Below are 16,994 nucleotides of genomic sequence, written 5' to 3' on the forward strand. Positions count from 1 at the left end.
ATAGCAAATGGTGTTCATGATGGCTGTGACGAGGTTTATGCTCGATGTAAATGCAACGGTATGATTTGTTCTCTTGAGATCGACAATGATGAATACTACTCTGCATATCATAATTCATTACGCTGACTGAAACTCGAAGTGGTAATTTACAGCAATATTTTGTTGAGAACTAACCTCCCATCTAAACCCATTTTGCATTAAACCCAGGACCCAGTGATATCATTACGCCTTGCTCCACACATATCCATAAATCATAAATCATTAATACCCATACTCATATCCTAAACTCAATGACAAAGGGTATTCCATTGATCCAAAATATCCTCCATATCGAATGCAATGCCCCATTGTGAACACAAGCATTTAAATAGCTTCTGCATAGAATTGAGTTCATAAAGAAGATTCTTCGTTGTCCCCATTGCTCTGAAAAATGAATTTTCCCCTCGAAGATACAATTCTGTCTCTGATTGACTAGTGCATCCTTGTTGGATTGAAGAATTTCCAGGTTCATTGGTCGCCAAAACAGCTTGCCAGTCCACAATATTTGGTACATTGACTGCACCCTGACCAGCCAGTGAAAATACACAATAGACTGTTGCTGAAGCAAATAAAGAACTTGGGATATGTATGACATGTGCTCTACCTCTTGGTAATTGTTCTACAATCTCTTGGATTGCAATGGCGTGTAAGAGAGCTTTTCGTGCTTCTTCCGTACTGGCCCAACTTATTAAATCTTGTTCTGGTTTCATGATATTCTTTCCACCGCAAACATGTTGAACGATACCATAACGAGAACAAATTGATCTGCAAAGTAATGATGAATCTTTACAGGCATCTAGGCAAATGGTATGCCACCTTAACAGAAGTTCAAGTCGTTCGGAATGTGAAAGATTTGGGCTCATTGATATAGCCTCAAAAGAGTGACCCAGAGCTTTTCGTAATTCGAGCTTTGTAGGTACACCGACTGTAGAAAGGTCATCGGAATCGCAATCTGAAACCAAGGATTGAAGGCCTTCTAGAATGACTCGAAGAGAAAATGCCGAGAACGCATGGAAACTAGCAAGAGGTTGACTAGCCGGAGCAAATAACGATCGAATAATACTTCGGAAAGAATATTGTAAAGGTTCTTGAGATCTCATGTGATTTAGCCATTCATTGGCAGTCGTAGCTTCGAATGCTGTTTCACTACTGGGTAACCCCAATTGATTGGCAGCATGTCGAACTGATGGTGTTTCCCCAGACATTCTTGATATTAAGCCATCCAATACATAATGACCTAATAACGCACGTTGTTGAATTTCTTTGGCTGCCCAGACTTTCCAAGCTCTATTCTTCTCTTCGTCGGTAGAATTTTGGTTTGGGAGGTTACTTCTTGAATATGGTTCACTATCAGATATTGCGCATTGCCTCGCCCAAAAGAATCCAAGAGCATGGAATGCTTGACTTGTGGTTCGAATAACTCGATTCCTTGAAAGAGCGCCGTAAATTTGAGCAAGTAAAGCCGTGACCACTAACTGTACTCCTTGACAACTATCGTAAGGACCTTGGTGAGTGATTAATGTTTCCCAAGATGTCGCAACTGCTACATGGGCAAGTCTCCATAAAGCTTCTCCTTTCGCAACTGAATCTTTGGGCCCAAGATACAAAGAACCAATAGCCATGGCATTGAGAAGTAAAGGCTGAGTACATTCTCGAAAGACGAATGTTGATCGATGTAATACTGGAAATGTGGGTATGAATCTTACGAAGAACATATGTAAACATTCATCCAGAAAAACCGATGTAAGAGATGTAGCTTCAACAGCAGCCGTAACAGTTGATGACTACGTATTTTAATGAGTAGGGAATTTATTCAAGGAGTCATGGAAACTTACCAAACTAGTGACCATCTCACTAACATTATGCACCGCTTGATGACTTTCCCCCACCGGAATTGAACCTATTGAACCCTTCTCCTGAAATGGACCTGGTATACCAAAACTTCCATTATTTATATGTGATCGAGTTGTTATAGGTACTGGCAATATTCCGATTGGCATTTGCCAAGAATTCGTTGGATCGGAAGACATCAAAGTTTCGAATAAATCCTCCGAGTCTGGCCATATCAATTCAAAATCGAGATCTTCTGTAGAAGATGGTGTATTTCCAATGATAGAATGACCAGTACCTCTATCCTCCATATTTCCTTGTTGTGTTCTTGGTGTTTCAACTTGTAGGTTTGTATCAATCGCAGGTAATATGTTCGTCGGTATGCTAGATTGCGTAATTAAGCTCGAAGGGGGTGAAGGATAATTGGGATAATTGCTTTCTCTTCGAGTATGTAACCTTTCATGACGAGCAAGGGAGTCTTGTCTTGCAAATGGTCTTCTGCATTCTTTGCATACAAAAGGTCGAGATCCAGTATCTTTTTGCATTATGTGAAATTAGCTTGCGATTCTTCTTGGTGAGGAGGGAATCAAATTCCACAGGGATTTCTTCTTACGACTTCTTTCGTGTCTCTATAATTAATGATTAGTGAGTAAGAGATATACATCTTGATGGTGTTGTGATGCTAACCCTTAAATGTTCGCCTTTAGAGAAACTCTTTTGACAAAATCGACAATCCATACCGGTGTATTTCCTCGGTGTGGGTGCGGAAGTAGGGGTGGTAGTGACTGTTGTTGTTGATTGACTTGGTGACTCCATGATGATTGAAATAGGTGTATGATTGATTGTACGATTGAGATATTGACTTTGACTTGCCTCACTTGAGTTGTGAGGTTATCTATCGGATATTTTCTTGTCGCGATAGGATAATTGATATGTCAAGAAGGTAGGTGGTATTCAATTGTTCTCCTAGGGACGGTAGGTGATACAGCATTAATTAAAAAGACAGGTACCAACGACGTACGCCTTCTGGGGTATTTGGGGGATTGGGGTATATCTATGCTCAAAGAATTCGAAAATGCATATTGCCTGTAGAGAATCCCCGCATCAATTCTCGGCACCGACTAGACAAGTACAGGGGGCAGTAGTATCGCTTCGCATTGACCCTGGTGACCGTTTTGAGCTACATATAGACAAGACTCACCCATTCGTCCGTAGGGATTCTAGATTGATTATATGTCAGTATTTCTTTATTCATGATGATCCCGATTGCCATTTGAATATGTCCTCATATTTAGAATAGGATACAGAATCTCAAGTCATTTGGAACACTCGGATTCCAAACTCGATTATATCCAGTTCATGAACTACGTATAAATATCCTTCTTCATCCGCCTCGATTGCTGGCGGGAGGAGATGGAAAAAGCTAGGTCATATTTTGAGAATTTGGTGAAATAAAAAAGACTCGCATTTTGTCATTCCGTCTACCAATAAATAATTCACAGACTAAAGAAACGCCTCAAAAATCCCATGCTGCCACATTGAGTCAGAGTTCATTCTATCCGTCCCCGAGTAAACCCTTCTCTCTCCTTCTCCACATTTACCAAAAGCAGCTACTCAATTTACTGTCGTCCTTGTTGATCAACCCACTCTTGTACATCTGCTTCGAAGTCTGCATTGTACAGCCAACTCAACTCAAATGGTTCTCTCTTCTGATCTGCCGAGTTTCCCGGTAAGCGTCTCAAATCAATTTGTTGATTCAATTCCAAAACCTTCCCAACTCTCTTTTGTCGATATTCTTGCCAGAAAGAAAGTGCTTTCTGAGTATCTCCCTTGTCCGACTTTGCAAGTAGCAATGCAAAGATATAAACATCTTCAAATGCCTGATTGATACCTTGGCCTGCAGAAGGAGGAATTGCATGAGCTGCATCACCGAGAATTACCACACGTCGATTCTCAGATACCCAATTATCGAGTTTGGGAACGATATAGAATGGCCAAACATTAATCTTGTCATGCGAAATCTTGGAAACAGCGTTGTGAACGATCTCCGGAAATAGATTGTTGTTGCTTTGCAAGAATTTGACACTTTCTTCCTTGTTGTTAGAGAGATCATTCCATCCAGCTCTATCTTTCTCCTCAATGCGTAATTGTTTTCCAATCAATACTTCAGATCCATCTTCTTGCTGAGGAGCAATCACAAATGCACCCTTTGGGGACATTATCGTGACAGGAATATGATATCCTTCCGGAAGTTGTAATTGAGATGTTGGTACAGCTGCTGTGATTCCAACCATTCCAGTGAACTTGGTCTCCAAATCAGGATAGAGATAACGACGAACAGTAGAATGAATACCATCAGCTCCAATGAGAAGAGGTGCAGTACCAGATGTACCATCAGTGAATTCCCATTCAACTTGTTTGTCGGTTTCCGAAGTAATGTGTGAGAATTTCTTGCCAAAAGTAATGGGGATATCTTGTTCCTTGAACATTTCGAGTAACTCAGTAATAAGAATATGTCTGTAGATTCGAAGAGCTGGGAAGCCATATTTCTCTTCCGAACCAAATTCCTGAATCTCTACCAATTTTCCATCTCCAGCGGTACGATACTCAAGATTATCAAAATTGTAACCCTTATGACAAAGTCTATCGTAGACGTTGAGAGCTTTCAAGATTTTGAGAGCGTTAGGAGAAAGCATGACAGCACCTCCGATATTCAAAGGCGCAGGACGACTTTCGTAAACTCGACATTTTATATTGTTTTGTTGAAGGGCAAGAGCGAGAGTTAGACCAGATAATCCTGATCCGATGATGGCGACCTCTTTAGAGGATGGTGTAGACATTTTGTTTGACAAGATGCAAAGGATGTTGATAGAGTTGTTTAAGTTCGTTATGTGGTCTTTGAGATGTTTGGGGTAGTTGATTTCTAAATGAAAGCTGTGTGGACAATTTCATACTTTTGGAATGAAGGATATTCACTTGATATATATCTTCTTCCAATCTGTTGGTGATCCATCGGCTCATATTATGGCCATTCAATGGTGTGATGTTCATTCACCGAATTATGCACCGCCAGATTAAAGCCTCGTGTAAGATTTCCATCCTGCATTTCCGCTGGTTCCTGCATCATCGTGTGAGATTTGGGCTTTCGGATCCGAGCCGGACTGGTTGTGCGACAGTGAGCATCTCGGCTTGTTGGTTGGTCAATTCCGTAAATCTAATCCCCGGTGTCTTATATCCGAACGGCATTTTATTTACGCGCAAATCCACCGGTCTATTTGTTTTACGCACTTAAGAGTATATTCCCTAACACCGGATTGTTTACTTATAATTTATTCTCTGAAATGTACCGGAGTAGTACATTTGAACCTGCTGGGTTGTTTTATATAACTTTATTTTCTTGTACATACATAGAAAATTAAGTCACAATGGCATGCAGGCGTTTCCAATCGCCCAGACATCCTGTCGCCGATGGTTGTCTTTGGCACACTTAGATTTCTAATCAAACACCAAATCGTCTATGATTCTCAAGCATCATGTCGAATGGACCAAGAAGCACGCGGGCATGACGCGATCTGGGCCAAAGAACTCTTTCAATACACTCAGTTATCCACTCAAACATAGCCTGGCTACTCAGATTTGAGGGTGAAAGGAAAGACTCCACGCCTCTTGCGCTTTTGCAGGAAAGAGCGTTGGATGATTAAATCAACTACTCTCATCTCTCCAGGTGAGTATCAGAAATGAGACAGGCCATCGATGAGCTCTCCATCTGAAATTGGTTTTTGAAACTGCACTTACGATCAGCATTATGTTGAAAGTTTCTTCAAGTCTGGCATATACATCTAAGTTCTTTCGACGAGATTCTAAGACAACAATCCAAAGCTGCGCTTACTGGAAGATCGAGATACTATTCACAGATTGAGCGGAAGCGAAGAACAAGCGCATGCGCAAGCCATGAAATATGTAATGATATCTCAAGAGTGTATGAGATGAAGCTTCGTCACCGTCTTATCTGAGCTTCGTAACGCCAAATCGTCAGTCCGGAAATGAGATGAGACTCCCTCAACCCCCATTAAGCAGCCTAAAACACGTACAAATCACGATATGGATCAACATACTAGGTAGGATAAAATCTAGTTTTGTAAAATAGGGGAAAAGCGAGAAACTACCCGATTTATGACAGTTCAGCTTACAGTCCAACAATTGATCGCTTCATGATTCATTCTAGACTCTCCAGACATTCAGCTCATTGAGATATTCGCTTCATTTGAACGATTCAACCTCTTCGGAAATCATCTCTCCTAAAATTATTGTCCTACAATTCGAAGACGTCGCTTCCTAATTGAACCGCATTTCACCCGGTATCTCACGAGGAATGCGAAAAGGTTCCGGGAGAAAGTCACACCGCTGACTACTTCACCATGAGATGTAGTCAGATGGCTGAAAGACATTTCAAAGATTCTTATAGTTGATTTTATTTAAATAACTACTTCCTTCTGATTTTTGGATAATCATCTCGATATCTTCCTTCCTCCGTTTTAGTCACATTCGCCTGTACACAATTACCCCTTACCTTATTACTCCACAACAATCAAAATGTCCAACAAACCAACACTGATCTTCGTTCCCGGAGCATGGCACCGCCCCGAAATCTGGGAAAAGGTAACTTCGCTCCTAGAAGAACAACACTACAAATGCATCCCCGTAGAACTCCCCTCCACAGCCGGCGATGCCACGATAGGTTTTGGCGACGACATCACAGCAGTACGAAATACTATATCGTCAGAAACCAAACAAGGACGCGATGTGATACTAGTTGTGCATTCGTACGGCGGCGCAGTCGGTCAAAGTGCAGTCAAAGGACTCACCCGTCGCTATCCAGATGATCTCTCATCTGCAGTTGAGACGCCAACTGGCCATGTTATAGGTCTCGTTATGATGGCTTGTGGATTTGCGCAAACGGGGATAAGTTTTATCGATGCGATTGGTGGGACACCTCCACCATTATGGAGGTTTGATGATAGTGGATTTGCGATGTTGAAACTTCCTGCTCGAGAATCCTTTTATCATGATCTTCCTGAAGAAGAAGGTAAACATTGGGTGAGTAGGTTGAAGAAACAGTCACAGAAGGTTTTGAAAGAGGGTGGGGAGTGGGCTTATGCGGGCTGGATGGATTTGCCAGTTTGGTATTTGACTACGATGGATGATAGGACGTTTCCAGTTGAGGTGCAAGGAATATTTATGAAAATGGCGAGGGATGCTGGAGCCGATCTTACGGTTAGAGAGGTTGTGAGTAGCCATTCGCCGATGTTGAGTAGACCGAAAGAGACGGTGGAATTTATCGTGGAAGCGGCGGTTTCCCTGGCTCATTGATTTGAGGGACTTTTCAGTCGGAAGGCTGTAGCTTCGACTCGAAATTATGAGAAAAAACTGTAACAATGTAGCACAAGAATCTCAACTTCGTCCACTAGCAATGCTTTAATTCTTGTATGGTTCCTAATAGTCTCAACGCGCCATAAACAATGCCTTGATTCTAGTGCGCATCACTACCAAATAGCCTAGCACATTCAAACACATCAAGGCTTTTGGTAATCATTGTAAGTAGTAATTCAAGGCCAAGTAATGCAACAAAACCGTAACAGTTTGCAAGAAATCTGTCCATAGGAGAATCACGTGCGGCATGTAATTTAGGTTTCTAATACGCAAGTAGTCCCAGCACTAAGGAGAGTTTAAACCTACACAATAACGAGAAATGTTATAAAAATATGTAGAAGCAGCACTTCATACCTTGAAACCGAACGACCACAAGAAGGATTCTTGACCATATGCCAAACTTCATATCACGAATTATTCCATTCAAACTTCTCAACTATATCTCACACACCAACCTTAAATAAACTACTCACCATGCCCAGAATTCCTACACGAGTCATGGTAATTTCTGACACTCACGAACATTGTCTCAAGGGAGCGAACATGCCCGAGGTTGACGTTCTCCTCCGCACAGGCGATTTAACCAATTTTGGTGAATTGGAGGCCTTGAAAGAGTCTGTCAAAATGATGGGTACCATCGAAGCCGAGTTGAGATTGGTTATTGCCGGGAATCATGACATATCCCTTGATGCGCAAAACCGGGTAGAAAACATGTCTGACGATGAGTATTCAGAATATCATCATTCCGCCCTTGAAATCATGACGGGTCAATTGGCGAAAGATGCTGGTGTTATCTATCTTAAGGAAGGTACTCATACATTCTCACTTAAGAATGGCGCTAAATTCACAGTATATGCTTCACCCTACACTTGTGGATCTATGGGCTTTCAATACCAGATAAATGAAGACTGTTTTAATGACGCAACTCAAGTCGCTCCAGGCCAAATCTCAATTGCCACCAATCCTATTTCTGAAGGTGTTGATATCGTCATGACTCACGGTCCTCCACATACGATTCTGGACCAAGTTGACGGCTCTTATAAAGGCTGTCGTAATATTATTCGTGCCGTAAGCCGTGTTCGACCACTTATGCATTGCTTCGGACACATCCACGAAGGAAACGGTGCGAATCTTGTAACCTGGAAGCCAGATGGTAGCGTAAAGGATCCATCATCAGCTATACCGATGGAGACAGAACAGGTTAACGAGTATCCCTATACAAATGAGTGGTCAATTCAACCTGGAAAACAAACTCTTATGGTAAATGCAGCAATCATGATGAACACTGCAAAGGGAATGCGTCCAAATGATAAGCCATTCGTAGTATCACTCGAACTGCCTCGTCGCCATTGATGTTTGTTAGTTTTCTTGTTTATTTCTGTGTTCTGATGGTTTTTGATAGGATTGAAAAACTGCGGATCCGGCGTTCGTGGAGATGTGTTGTGGGATTTTGAAGTTGTTGATGACGCAGATAGTAAATCTTACCTACCTTTATGTATTTAATCGCATCTTTAAATCTAAGTATCTTGATTTCTCCACGTGATATTTTCGTTTCCGAACCCCCAGAATCGTATGAGCAGTCTACACCGGTGGCAAGTGATAGACACAAGCAGTTCCGATATACGATGTCATAATCCTCCAAGTCGTTCCCACTGGTTTCTTGCGCACTTGTTCGATTTGAAGTTGTCTTCTAAGGAAAACGCATGCGACCTCTAATTTTAATCGGCATTTTGAGCATGTATAGTGTTTGAATGAAATGCGTTGTTGACTCTGCGAGCTTATTTGGAGCGCAGAGGATATGGATCCAATAATGGAGTCGAACCTCTTGGATTGTAGTAGACATTGCAGTCTTAGATATGCAGCACCTTGTATCTTGGGTATAGTGAAATCTGTCGAGATTCGAGTCTTCGTGTTGGAATCAAAATTTGATCGAAAATATGGCTTCATTTAGAGGGACACTTTTCCTCCACATTCAGAGCAGGATAGGTATAGGTCGAATGCGCGTGTCCATTCTCTGTCGCTGGGCGCAAGAATCCAATTCCTCCTCTAATCCAATCTCTACTAATGTAACATTTGTTGCTTCTCAGTTTCATGACTGCTTCAGAGGTGGCTTGTTGGTCGGGTTTCGATTTGTCAGTAGTATGCTAAACAACAATGTTAGAATCAAGTGGACAGCAAGAGTGTAACTTGCCGCACAAAAAAATGTATATCAAACCTTGCATCAAAGACACAATCATCCCGCAGAGATCCATCTTGCTTCCTTCTGGGCAATGAAGTGAGGATGATAATTGCAAGACTCAAAAGTGTCTGCGATATAGATGTTAGGAAAAAACCCGCGGTGGATTATCGCCGGATCTTCTATGCATCAGAAATTATGTATCTTCGCCTTGATCTTGCAATCTGCCCAAGAAAGTCGTGCAGTGGTATTGACCATAACAGTTATCTTGCTTTCCTTGTAGCGAATCTAAAAGTATTCCTTCCCAGCCCAATAATTGTCGAATATATTCACTCCCTTCAACCATTCCTCGCTCATGTATTGTAGATGGAAGTGCAGGTAGCCATTTTGGCGGCGCGTGCAGAACAAAAGAGTGTAGTCTTCGCCGCAGGTCTTTTCTCACAATAAATAGGCTTGTCGTGGTGATCAATCCTTGTGACTCGTATGCGCGAGAAAAAAAATGATACCTTGCGGGAGGATTTTTTGTTTTGGGCTTCTGGATGTCAAACTGGTGCAACACTCTCGGTCGCGAGACTCTCTTTTTTCATGGCGCAACAACAACTCTCAGTATTATTGATCGCAGTTGAAGTAGTCATAGACTAGTCCATGTTCTAGTTCCCTCCTGTGCTCGCCAATAACTTTGGAGGTCGCCTGCGTGCAGAAATCAAATCACCAGAATCCACGCCGACATCACTGCAAACCAATTTTCTTGGAAAAAGTGTCTTTAAAGACCTGGCGCATATATCTGTAATGGAACTGAGTTTCTGTTCCAAATCTCAGGGTCTCAGGATCATTGTCGGTGTTATAATCGTTAATTCCATTTCCGCTGATGTTGAAAGTCGTCAAATTGTTTGTCGCACAGTAGCCCAACGAAACGGCGATCTTAATAACACCGAAACCTGATCTTAGAACTTGACCAAACTCTGGCATAATACTAAGAGGTATCTTCTCAAGGTATTATTAAAGTTTCAAAAACTTCTACCGCGCAAAACTCTCACAATTCCCAAATGACTAATTTTGGAGCTTTCTTGAACCAATGGGAGGCCTTCCACGTGATGATTTTTGACCGACAAAAGGTTTTGTTGCACGTCTATGGGCCTTTCTGAAAATGGGGCTTTTTGGAAATTTTGCAATTTTTTTGCAGATTTACACGGCTCTCAATTGCGCCATTTCAGGAAAACTATCAGCGTTCGATTCTGACAAGAATTGGGGACGGTGTTGTTGGTTCTCGTTTTTGACGGTTTTGACGTTGGGTCGTTTACTTCCTCGCAAATTCTTCATCTGATATCACTTCAAATTCACTTTCATGGCCCGATTCGGTCATCCTCGGTATTATTTATCCCGTGAGGTTTTCAAGTTCGGGAATGGATTAACTACGGTCGACATCACTCATATCAAGACTCGTCGCCCATCATACCACACAATTTTCATCCGTTCAGACTTCACTGAGCAATTCACTCGGCGAATCACTCAGCAAATCACTCTTAGTACTTGTGAATAATCTTCTGCCCTCAACCTATGCAGCCGACCCTTATTCATCATAATGCGTATGGTCGCAATTCTAATGAAGCACTGCGATTATCTCATCGGCATAGTAATCGTTTGCTTACTGCTACGATGTTACGCACATAATGGCCAGCATATCTACCTACATGGGAAATACTTATTAATCACTTCTCAACCATAAGCAGTGTTCTAGAGCGATTCGATCTGCAAAGCACTTGATGACAACACTGCGAGCACTTTCGAAGGATGCTTCGTCTCGTATTGGTGACTGGGGATAATAGCTTGGGCTGGTGAATACTTTGTTGCGGTCGAATGGCTTTTCTGTTGCCACAATGACTAGCACAATGATACTGGCACAATGATCATATTGAAGTTATCACATCTTAGGTTGCCTGTTATGGTTTATTTGCTTCAAACTTGTTCATGTAATTTGAGTCGTTGGGATGGAATTTGTCGTCTACCACTTGAAAAGTGTTGTTTGAACCCTCGCTGTTGAGGACCGCCATTGTTGGAATAGAGGTGGTGACATTAGATCTTGGCTATCCTCCAATATATATTGCTGACCTCGAAGCATCGCGTTGCGAGGGTCAGGCTGATGCTGATTGTTGTGACCTTGGACCTGAGTCTGGATTTGAAGCCGTAGCCGTGGCAGATGTGATGGATGGGGTTGGGAGATTGCTGTTCAAGTTTGAATATTCGATATCTTTAATCTATCTGAAGAAATCATGTTTGACTGCTTAATTAGGATAAAAGTGATTTCTTAAAAAAATCGCCGATAGGGTGCTTCTACTATTTCACTTCACAATGATGACAGCAATGTTCCAGTGAAGTATGAAATATTTAAATTTATAGACCATATGCACCTAAACTCCCAAGACCCCCAAAACCTTTTAAGAATGTCTAAGAATCTATCTAAACAATTTTCGCCGTATAATATTTATGCGCTCTTGAATCTTTAAAACCCACTGAGACTATCTACCCTCTTCCCAAAATAATTGGTAGGTGTGACTACCATTCCAATATTCTCCCTTTCAATCTCCCTCTTCTTGATCCCCAAACTCTTCTTCACTTCTCCCAAGCTCATTCCTCCAATCAATCCTCTCACAGCCTTAAAAACCACCGCCTCAAATGCCACAATCTCTGTTTTCGACACACAATTCGTATCATACTCCAATCTCAACGCAATCGCATCGTCAGAAAGTACTGAGAATTCCACCAAGAGTGCAAATTTACTTCCTTCGGTATAGGTAATCAGAGGATCCACACCTTCGATCATAGTCTTGGGAGTACGATTGTCGTGGAAAGTTACCATAACATCGAGCAGTGGATGATTTGGAAAGCGCGCTTTTGTGGAAGTAGCGCTGAGTATTTGGTCCCAGGGCATAGCATGTGCAATTGCTTCTTGGCTGGAGGTTTGGACAGCTCGAAGGAATGACGCGGATGATGATTGAGAGGTTGAAGGTTGGCGGATACGAATGGGAAGAGGCTCAAGGAATAATCCAACGGTTTCAAGATCTTTAGCTCCGCGGTTGAAATAGGGACCACCCAATACGACGTCGACATCGTTTTGATTGTGCTGGAGGGAAAGAGCAACAGCACCCAGTGCCATTTGGTGAAGTGTAACTTTTTTCTCATCCGTAAATCTGAGAACTTGGCGGGTGAGATCTTGTGGAAGCTTGGTAAGACGGGTACGACCGGTATATGTGGCACGTTCTACGATATTGGGGAGGGTGTAAGTCTGCGATGCTCCGTGGAGATATTCTTTCCACCATTTCTGCTCAGCTGGTGTGGCTGTGGTGCTCCATTGTGTGGTGTCCATATATGTATGCTCGACAAGTGGCAGTGAGTTACCGCTGTAAAGCGTAGTAACCTCCTTGAGAAGAACTTCAAGGGAAGTCAAGTCTGCGATTATGTGGCTCATCGATGCAAGCATTGTGTTTCTTGAGAGGAACACTCGGATAGGATGTTGACGTTCCAAATCAAAAGGCCGATTACATTCTCTCCAAAGGCCAAGTTTGTTGACTGTCTTGATCTGAGGTGGGAATCGATCATAACCTCTTTGTACAACACCTTTTGGCCCGTTTCTTATATATCTGCATCGAAGAATGCGATGTCGTGATAGTACTGTATTCCATGCTGAGATTAACTTATCGGTGTCAACAATACTGGTGTCGATTGCACAGGCGTAGGTAACATTGAATGAAGACGTTCCGACATTCAATCTATACTTCTCCCACCATTCACGCTCGATAGGAGATATTCTGTATTTTCCTAGCGGAACCAATGCATCGTCGACGTCATTAGGTTGAGATTGAGCACGGAGATTCTCGATGATCTTTGCCATTTCGAGTAAATTAGCCGATTGCATGATGTGAGAAACCGTCATCCTCACATGGAAGATTTCAGAGAGTTTGCTCGCAAGACGAAGTTGCATAACGGAATGACCCCCAAGTGAAACAAACTCAGAATCTCTAGTAATCTCCACATTGGATTCGAGCCCTAACAATTCCTTCCATGCTTCAGCAATCCTAACTTCGGTCGAACTCTCGATCTTCTTTGGAGTGGATTTCTTTTCTGCCAAAGTCATATTGGTAATAGCCTTATAGTCTAGCTTTCCAGCAGGTGTCATTGGAAATTTCTCCACGGCCATGAATACTCTAGGAACAGCATGAACAGGTAGTACTTGAGTAACCTTTGCTCTAACTTTTCCGATGTCGAGTGTCTCAGGTTGGACCATGGCAACAAGGTAATCACCCTTTTGACAGATAGCAATACCAGAACATTCTGGGATAGCTTCCGCTACACGAATTTCCAAGTCATTGAGGTCAAGACGGAAACCACGCAATTTGATTTGTCGATCATTTCGTCCCAAGCATTCGACTTCACCAGCTCGATTGAAATATCCCCGATCGCCAGTTCGATACATCATCTCATCTTGACGATTGCAGATAGTATCGGGAAGGAATCTTTCGGCAGACATTTGTGGCATACCGATATATCCTCGAGCCACTTGTACACCGGCAAGATAGATTTCTCCAATCACACCTGGTGGAAGAAGTTGTTGGTTTCGGTCGAGGATGTAGACGCGAGTAGTGGGGTTTGGTGCTCCTATATTAACTGGCTTTCCTGGAAGTAGACGCTTAATGGTAGCTCCACATGTGGCTTCGGTAGGACCATACATATTGTACAGATTCTTAACACTAGACCAGACATCATTGACATGTTGTGGAACTGGCTCGCCGACAAGATATACATTTCGCAGCATTGGGAAGTCCTCTGGGTCCAAGATATTGGCAATAGAAGGTGTCAAGATCGCAGCTGTGGATTTCTCCAGGTGAGAAAATGGATGTATGCCATCGGCTAGCACAATAGTAGCACCGTAGCTTAGAGCAGAAAATATCTCATGGATACTTCCATCAAATGCTGGTGACATCAATTGAGAGATTCTTTGACCTGGAAGTGCGAAAAGTCGAACAGCTAAATCCTTTTGAAATGCTACCAGGCCTTCATGGCTACACATCACACCCTTGGGTTTACCAGTAGAACCAGATGTAAAGCAAAGATAAGCATTATCCGCAGGTCTAGGTGTTTGTCTTGGGGCGACCGCCAACGAGCTTGGCAAAGGTAATTGAACCAAATCTTCAACCGAAAGACACAATTTGCATGATTCTGGCGCAATGAGTCGTTGAGATGATGCCGGTGTTAAAAATAGCTTTCCGCCAGCAGTTTGGAAATTGGCTTCCCGAATGTGACCTGGCAGGGCAGCATCCTGTGCAGAATATACCGCGCCGGTTTTGAGGATACCGTAAATAGCAACAAGCCAATTGATACTTCGATCTGCATGAACGCAGACGATATCCCCGGGTTGAACATATTTAGAGAGTTGGGCTGATAGTTTGGTGGCCATTTTATCAAATTCTTGATAGGTTAGACTGTCTCCCGCTTTTTCGACAGCTAAGATAGACGGGTTCTCCACAGCCGCGCGCTCGAATAAAGTGACCAAGTCATCTTTGATTGAAGCTGGTGATGTTTCATCTGTCAAGCAGTTTCCCATCTTCATCAAAGTTTCATGAGATTTGAAAGAGAGTAGATTGGATAAGCATTCGCCGATAGACTTTGTTGGCGACAGAAGAGACAAGATAGCACTTTGAAAGTTCTCGGATAGTAATTCGATATCGGACTCGGTGAATTTCTGTGTTTGATATGACATTCTGATGGTTCCAGTTGTAGACATGAAGATACTAAGTGGGATATCGGGCACCACTTTGAACCATGATTGACCAATAGGACGAATCTTATGATCATCGGTAGGCTGCATATCAAACTCCATAGCCAATGCTGATGCAAATTGTCTACTGTATCCATCTTCTGGAAGAGAATGTTGGAATGAGCTTAAGTCGACCGAGTGTCTGAAGACAGATTGAAGATATTCCAAAGTCGTTTGCTTGCGGTCTAGCGAGACATGAAATGGCAATGTGTTTATCAGAGGTCCAATTGTGTCATCCATCCCAGCTATCGACAAATTGCGACCGGAAAGAACAGTACCAAAGACTACAGTATCGGAATCAGCGTACATAGATAGTACCAGACCCCAAGCTGCTTGAAACCACGATGCCAATGAAATGCCAGCCGATCTCGCAGCTTCGGCAATGTCTTCAGAGGGTATCGTGAATGAAACATCGGCATTTCGAGATAATTTGGAGGGTGACGATGGAACTGGGAGAGCTAAATCACCAACTGGTGATGGATGCATCTCCATTTGTTTTCTCCAAAAAGCTCTGCTTACATCTCGGTTCATCTGTTGATGTGTGTGTACTTCGTGAATAACATTCGAGAATGGTGTGCCTGTGGTGATATTCTGACCCATCACAATCTTTCGAACCTTCTCGTACAGTAGATTTGCAGAGTATCCGTCAATAAATGCATGATGAACTCTCCATATTATTGTGCTAACGCCAACATTTCCGGATCTTTTCGTTCTTGGAGTAAGAACTGTGAAAGTAACCTCCATCTTCTCTGGCACAATCTCCTTTTCTAATTCCGATATATATGTATCGGTATCTTCAACAAAAACTTCATCCCAGATGAATGGTAATGGTTGTTTCGAATAAGTCGCTGTTACTCTATCGTGATCGAAAATCGTCCGGAATACTGGTTCCGAATCTATAACCGTCTTCCAAGCCATTTTCATTGTTGGAACGTTGGCGGAACTGTAAGTTTCATAGAAACTAATGATGTTACTACCAGGTTGTCTTTGGTAGCTGTGCATAAATGAGTGTTGCATCTCTGTTAATGAAAGATTGGAAGTAGATGTTGTATATCCATTGGATTGAACTGGCTTAGAGAGTGACATGCGGCGTTCATGACTCAATCGTGTAGGGCTGACTAGTGTATTCAGATCACGAGTATTCTTCAGGATGTTTGTTGAAGGAGTAGATCTTGTTTCGGTAGCCGAATCGATAAGTTGTGTAAGAGTGGTACTTAAAAGAATGGAAGGTATTGATAAGACGAGACCATCTCGCTTGCAAGCTTTGGAGAACTTGATAGCCATTAATGAATGGCCACCAAGACCAACAAAATTGGATTCCAGATCAACTTTTTCTGTAGGGAGCTCGAGTATCGAGCATAAATGACTGAGAATAAGGGCTTCTTTCTTTGACGGTGTCATACTGGAAGTCTTTTCGACCATGTTTCGTTTCGTGTAACCATTGTTACCAATGATATCAATGAATGGAGACATTGTAGATATTGATCTATGCTGTCGATGCTGATCTGTGAAGTGAAAGTACAAACGAGAGAGGATAAACCGGTCATACATAAAGGAATCTTGATGATAGATTATCTAAAGAAATATTCAAATGAAACATAAAGTCGCTCTTCCGGCTCCGAAAAGTTGACGATATCTCGACTAAGATTTCTCCTCCGCTATTCTCATCAACGCATACTACAAGCTCCAATCTTACATATCACGGCT

General features: G+C 42.4%; 6 protein-coding genes across 6 annotated transcripts; 2 read left to right on the forward strand and 4 right to left on the reverse strand.

The window, feature by feature from the left end:
• Window positions 1-287: 287 nt before the first annotated feature.
• On the reverse strand, window positions 288-2,685 carry Bfra_006016 (putative c2h2 type zinc finger domain protein; the record flags this gene model as incomplete). The annotated part of the gene is made up of 4 exons (XM_037336390.1): window positions 288-1,823; window positions 1,875-2,404; window positions 2,483-2,498; window positions 2,557-2,685. The coding sequence occupies 4 exons, from the start codon at window positions 2,683-2,685 to the stop codon at window positions 288-290; spliced, it is 2,211 nt and encodes a 736-aa protein (XP_037191600.1).
• An 803-nt stretch (window positions 2,686-3,488) lies between these two features.
• Bfra_006017 (putative salicylate protein) lies at window positions 3,489-4,890 on the reverse strand (the record flags this gene model as incomplete). The annotated part of the gene is made up of 2 exons (XM_037336391.1): window positions 3,489-4,792; window positions 4,824-4,890. 2 exons carry the CDS (start codon window positions 4,888-4,890, stop codon window positions 3,489-3,491), a joined length of 1,371 nt encoding a protein of 456 aa, XP_037191601.1.
• A 1,572-nt stretch (window positions 4,891-6,462) lies between these two features.
• Window positions 6,463-7,239, forward strand: Bfra_006018 (putative prolyl aminopeptidase protein; the record flags this gene model as incomplete). Its single annotated transcript, XM_037336392.1, has 1 exon — window positions 6,463-7,239. The coding sequence occupies one exon, from the start codon at window positions 6,463-6,465 to the stop codon at window positions 7,237-7,239; it is 777 nt and encodes a 258-aa protein (XP_037191602.1).
• A 534-nt stretch (window positions 7,240-7,773) lies between these two features.
• Bfra_006019 (putative ser thr protein phosphatase family protein) lies at window positions 7,774-8,652 on the forward strand (the record flags this gene model as incomplete). Its single annotated transcript, XM_037336393.1, has 1 exon — window positions 7,774-8,652. One exon carries the CDS (start codon window positions 7,774-7,776, stop codon window positions 8,650-8,652), a length of 879 nt encoding a protein of 292 aa, XP_037191603.1.
• Window positions 8,653-10,204: 1,552 nt separating this feature from the next.
• Bfra_006020 (uncharacterized protein) lies at window positions 10,205-10,684 on the reverse strand (the record flags this gene model as incomplete). The annotated part of the gene is made up of 3 exons (XM_037336394.1): window positions 10,205-10,459; window positions 10,513-10,612; window positions 10,665-10,684. The coding sequence occupies 3 exons, from the start codon at window positions 10,682-10,684 to the stop codon at window positions 10,205-10,207; spliced, it is 375 nt and encodes a 124-aa protein (XP_037191604.1).
• Window positions 10,685-11,975: 1,291 nt separating this feature from the next.
• On the reverse strand, window positions 11,976-16,760 carry Bfra_006021 (putative nonribosomal peptide synthase -like protein; the record flags this gene model as incomplete). Its single annotated transcript, XM_037336395.1, has 1 exon — window positions 11,976-16,760. One exon carries the CDS (start codon window positions 16,758-16,760, stop codon window positions 11,976-11,978), a length of 4,785 nt encoding a protein of 1,594 aa, XP_037191605.1.
• Window positions 16,761-16,994: the final 234 nt, after the last annotated feature.

Source organism: Botrytis fragariae, assembly GCF_013461495.1.
Source record: "Botrytis fragariae strain BVB16 chromosome Unknown tig00000075, whole genome shotgun sequence".
In the NCBI taxonomy this organism is placed as follows: domain Eukaryota; kingdom Fungi; phylum Ascomycota; class Leotiomycetes; order Helotiales; family Sclerotiniaceae; genus Botrytis; species Botrytis fragariae.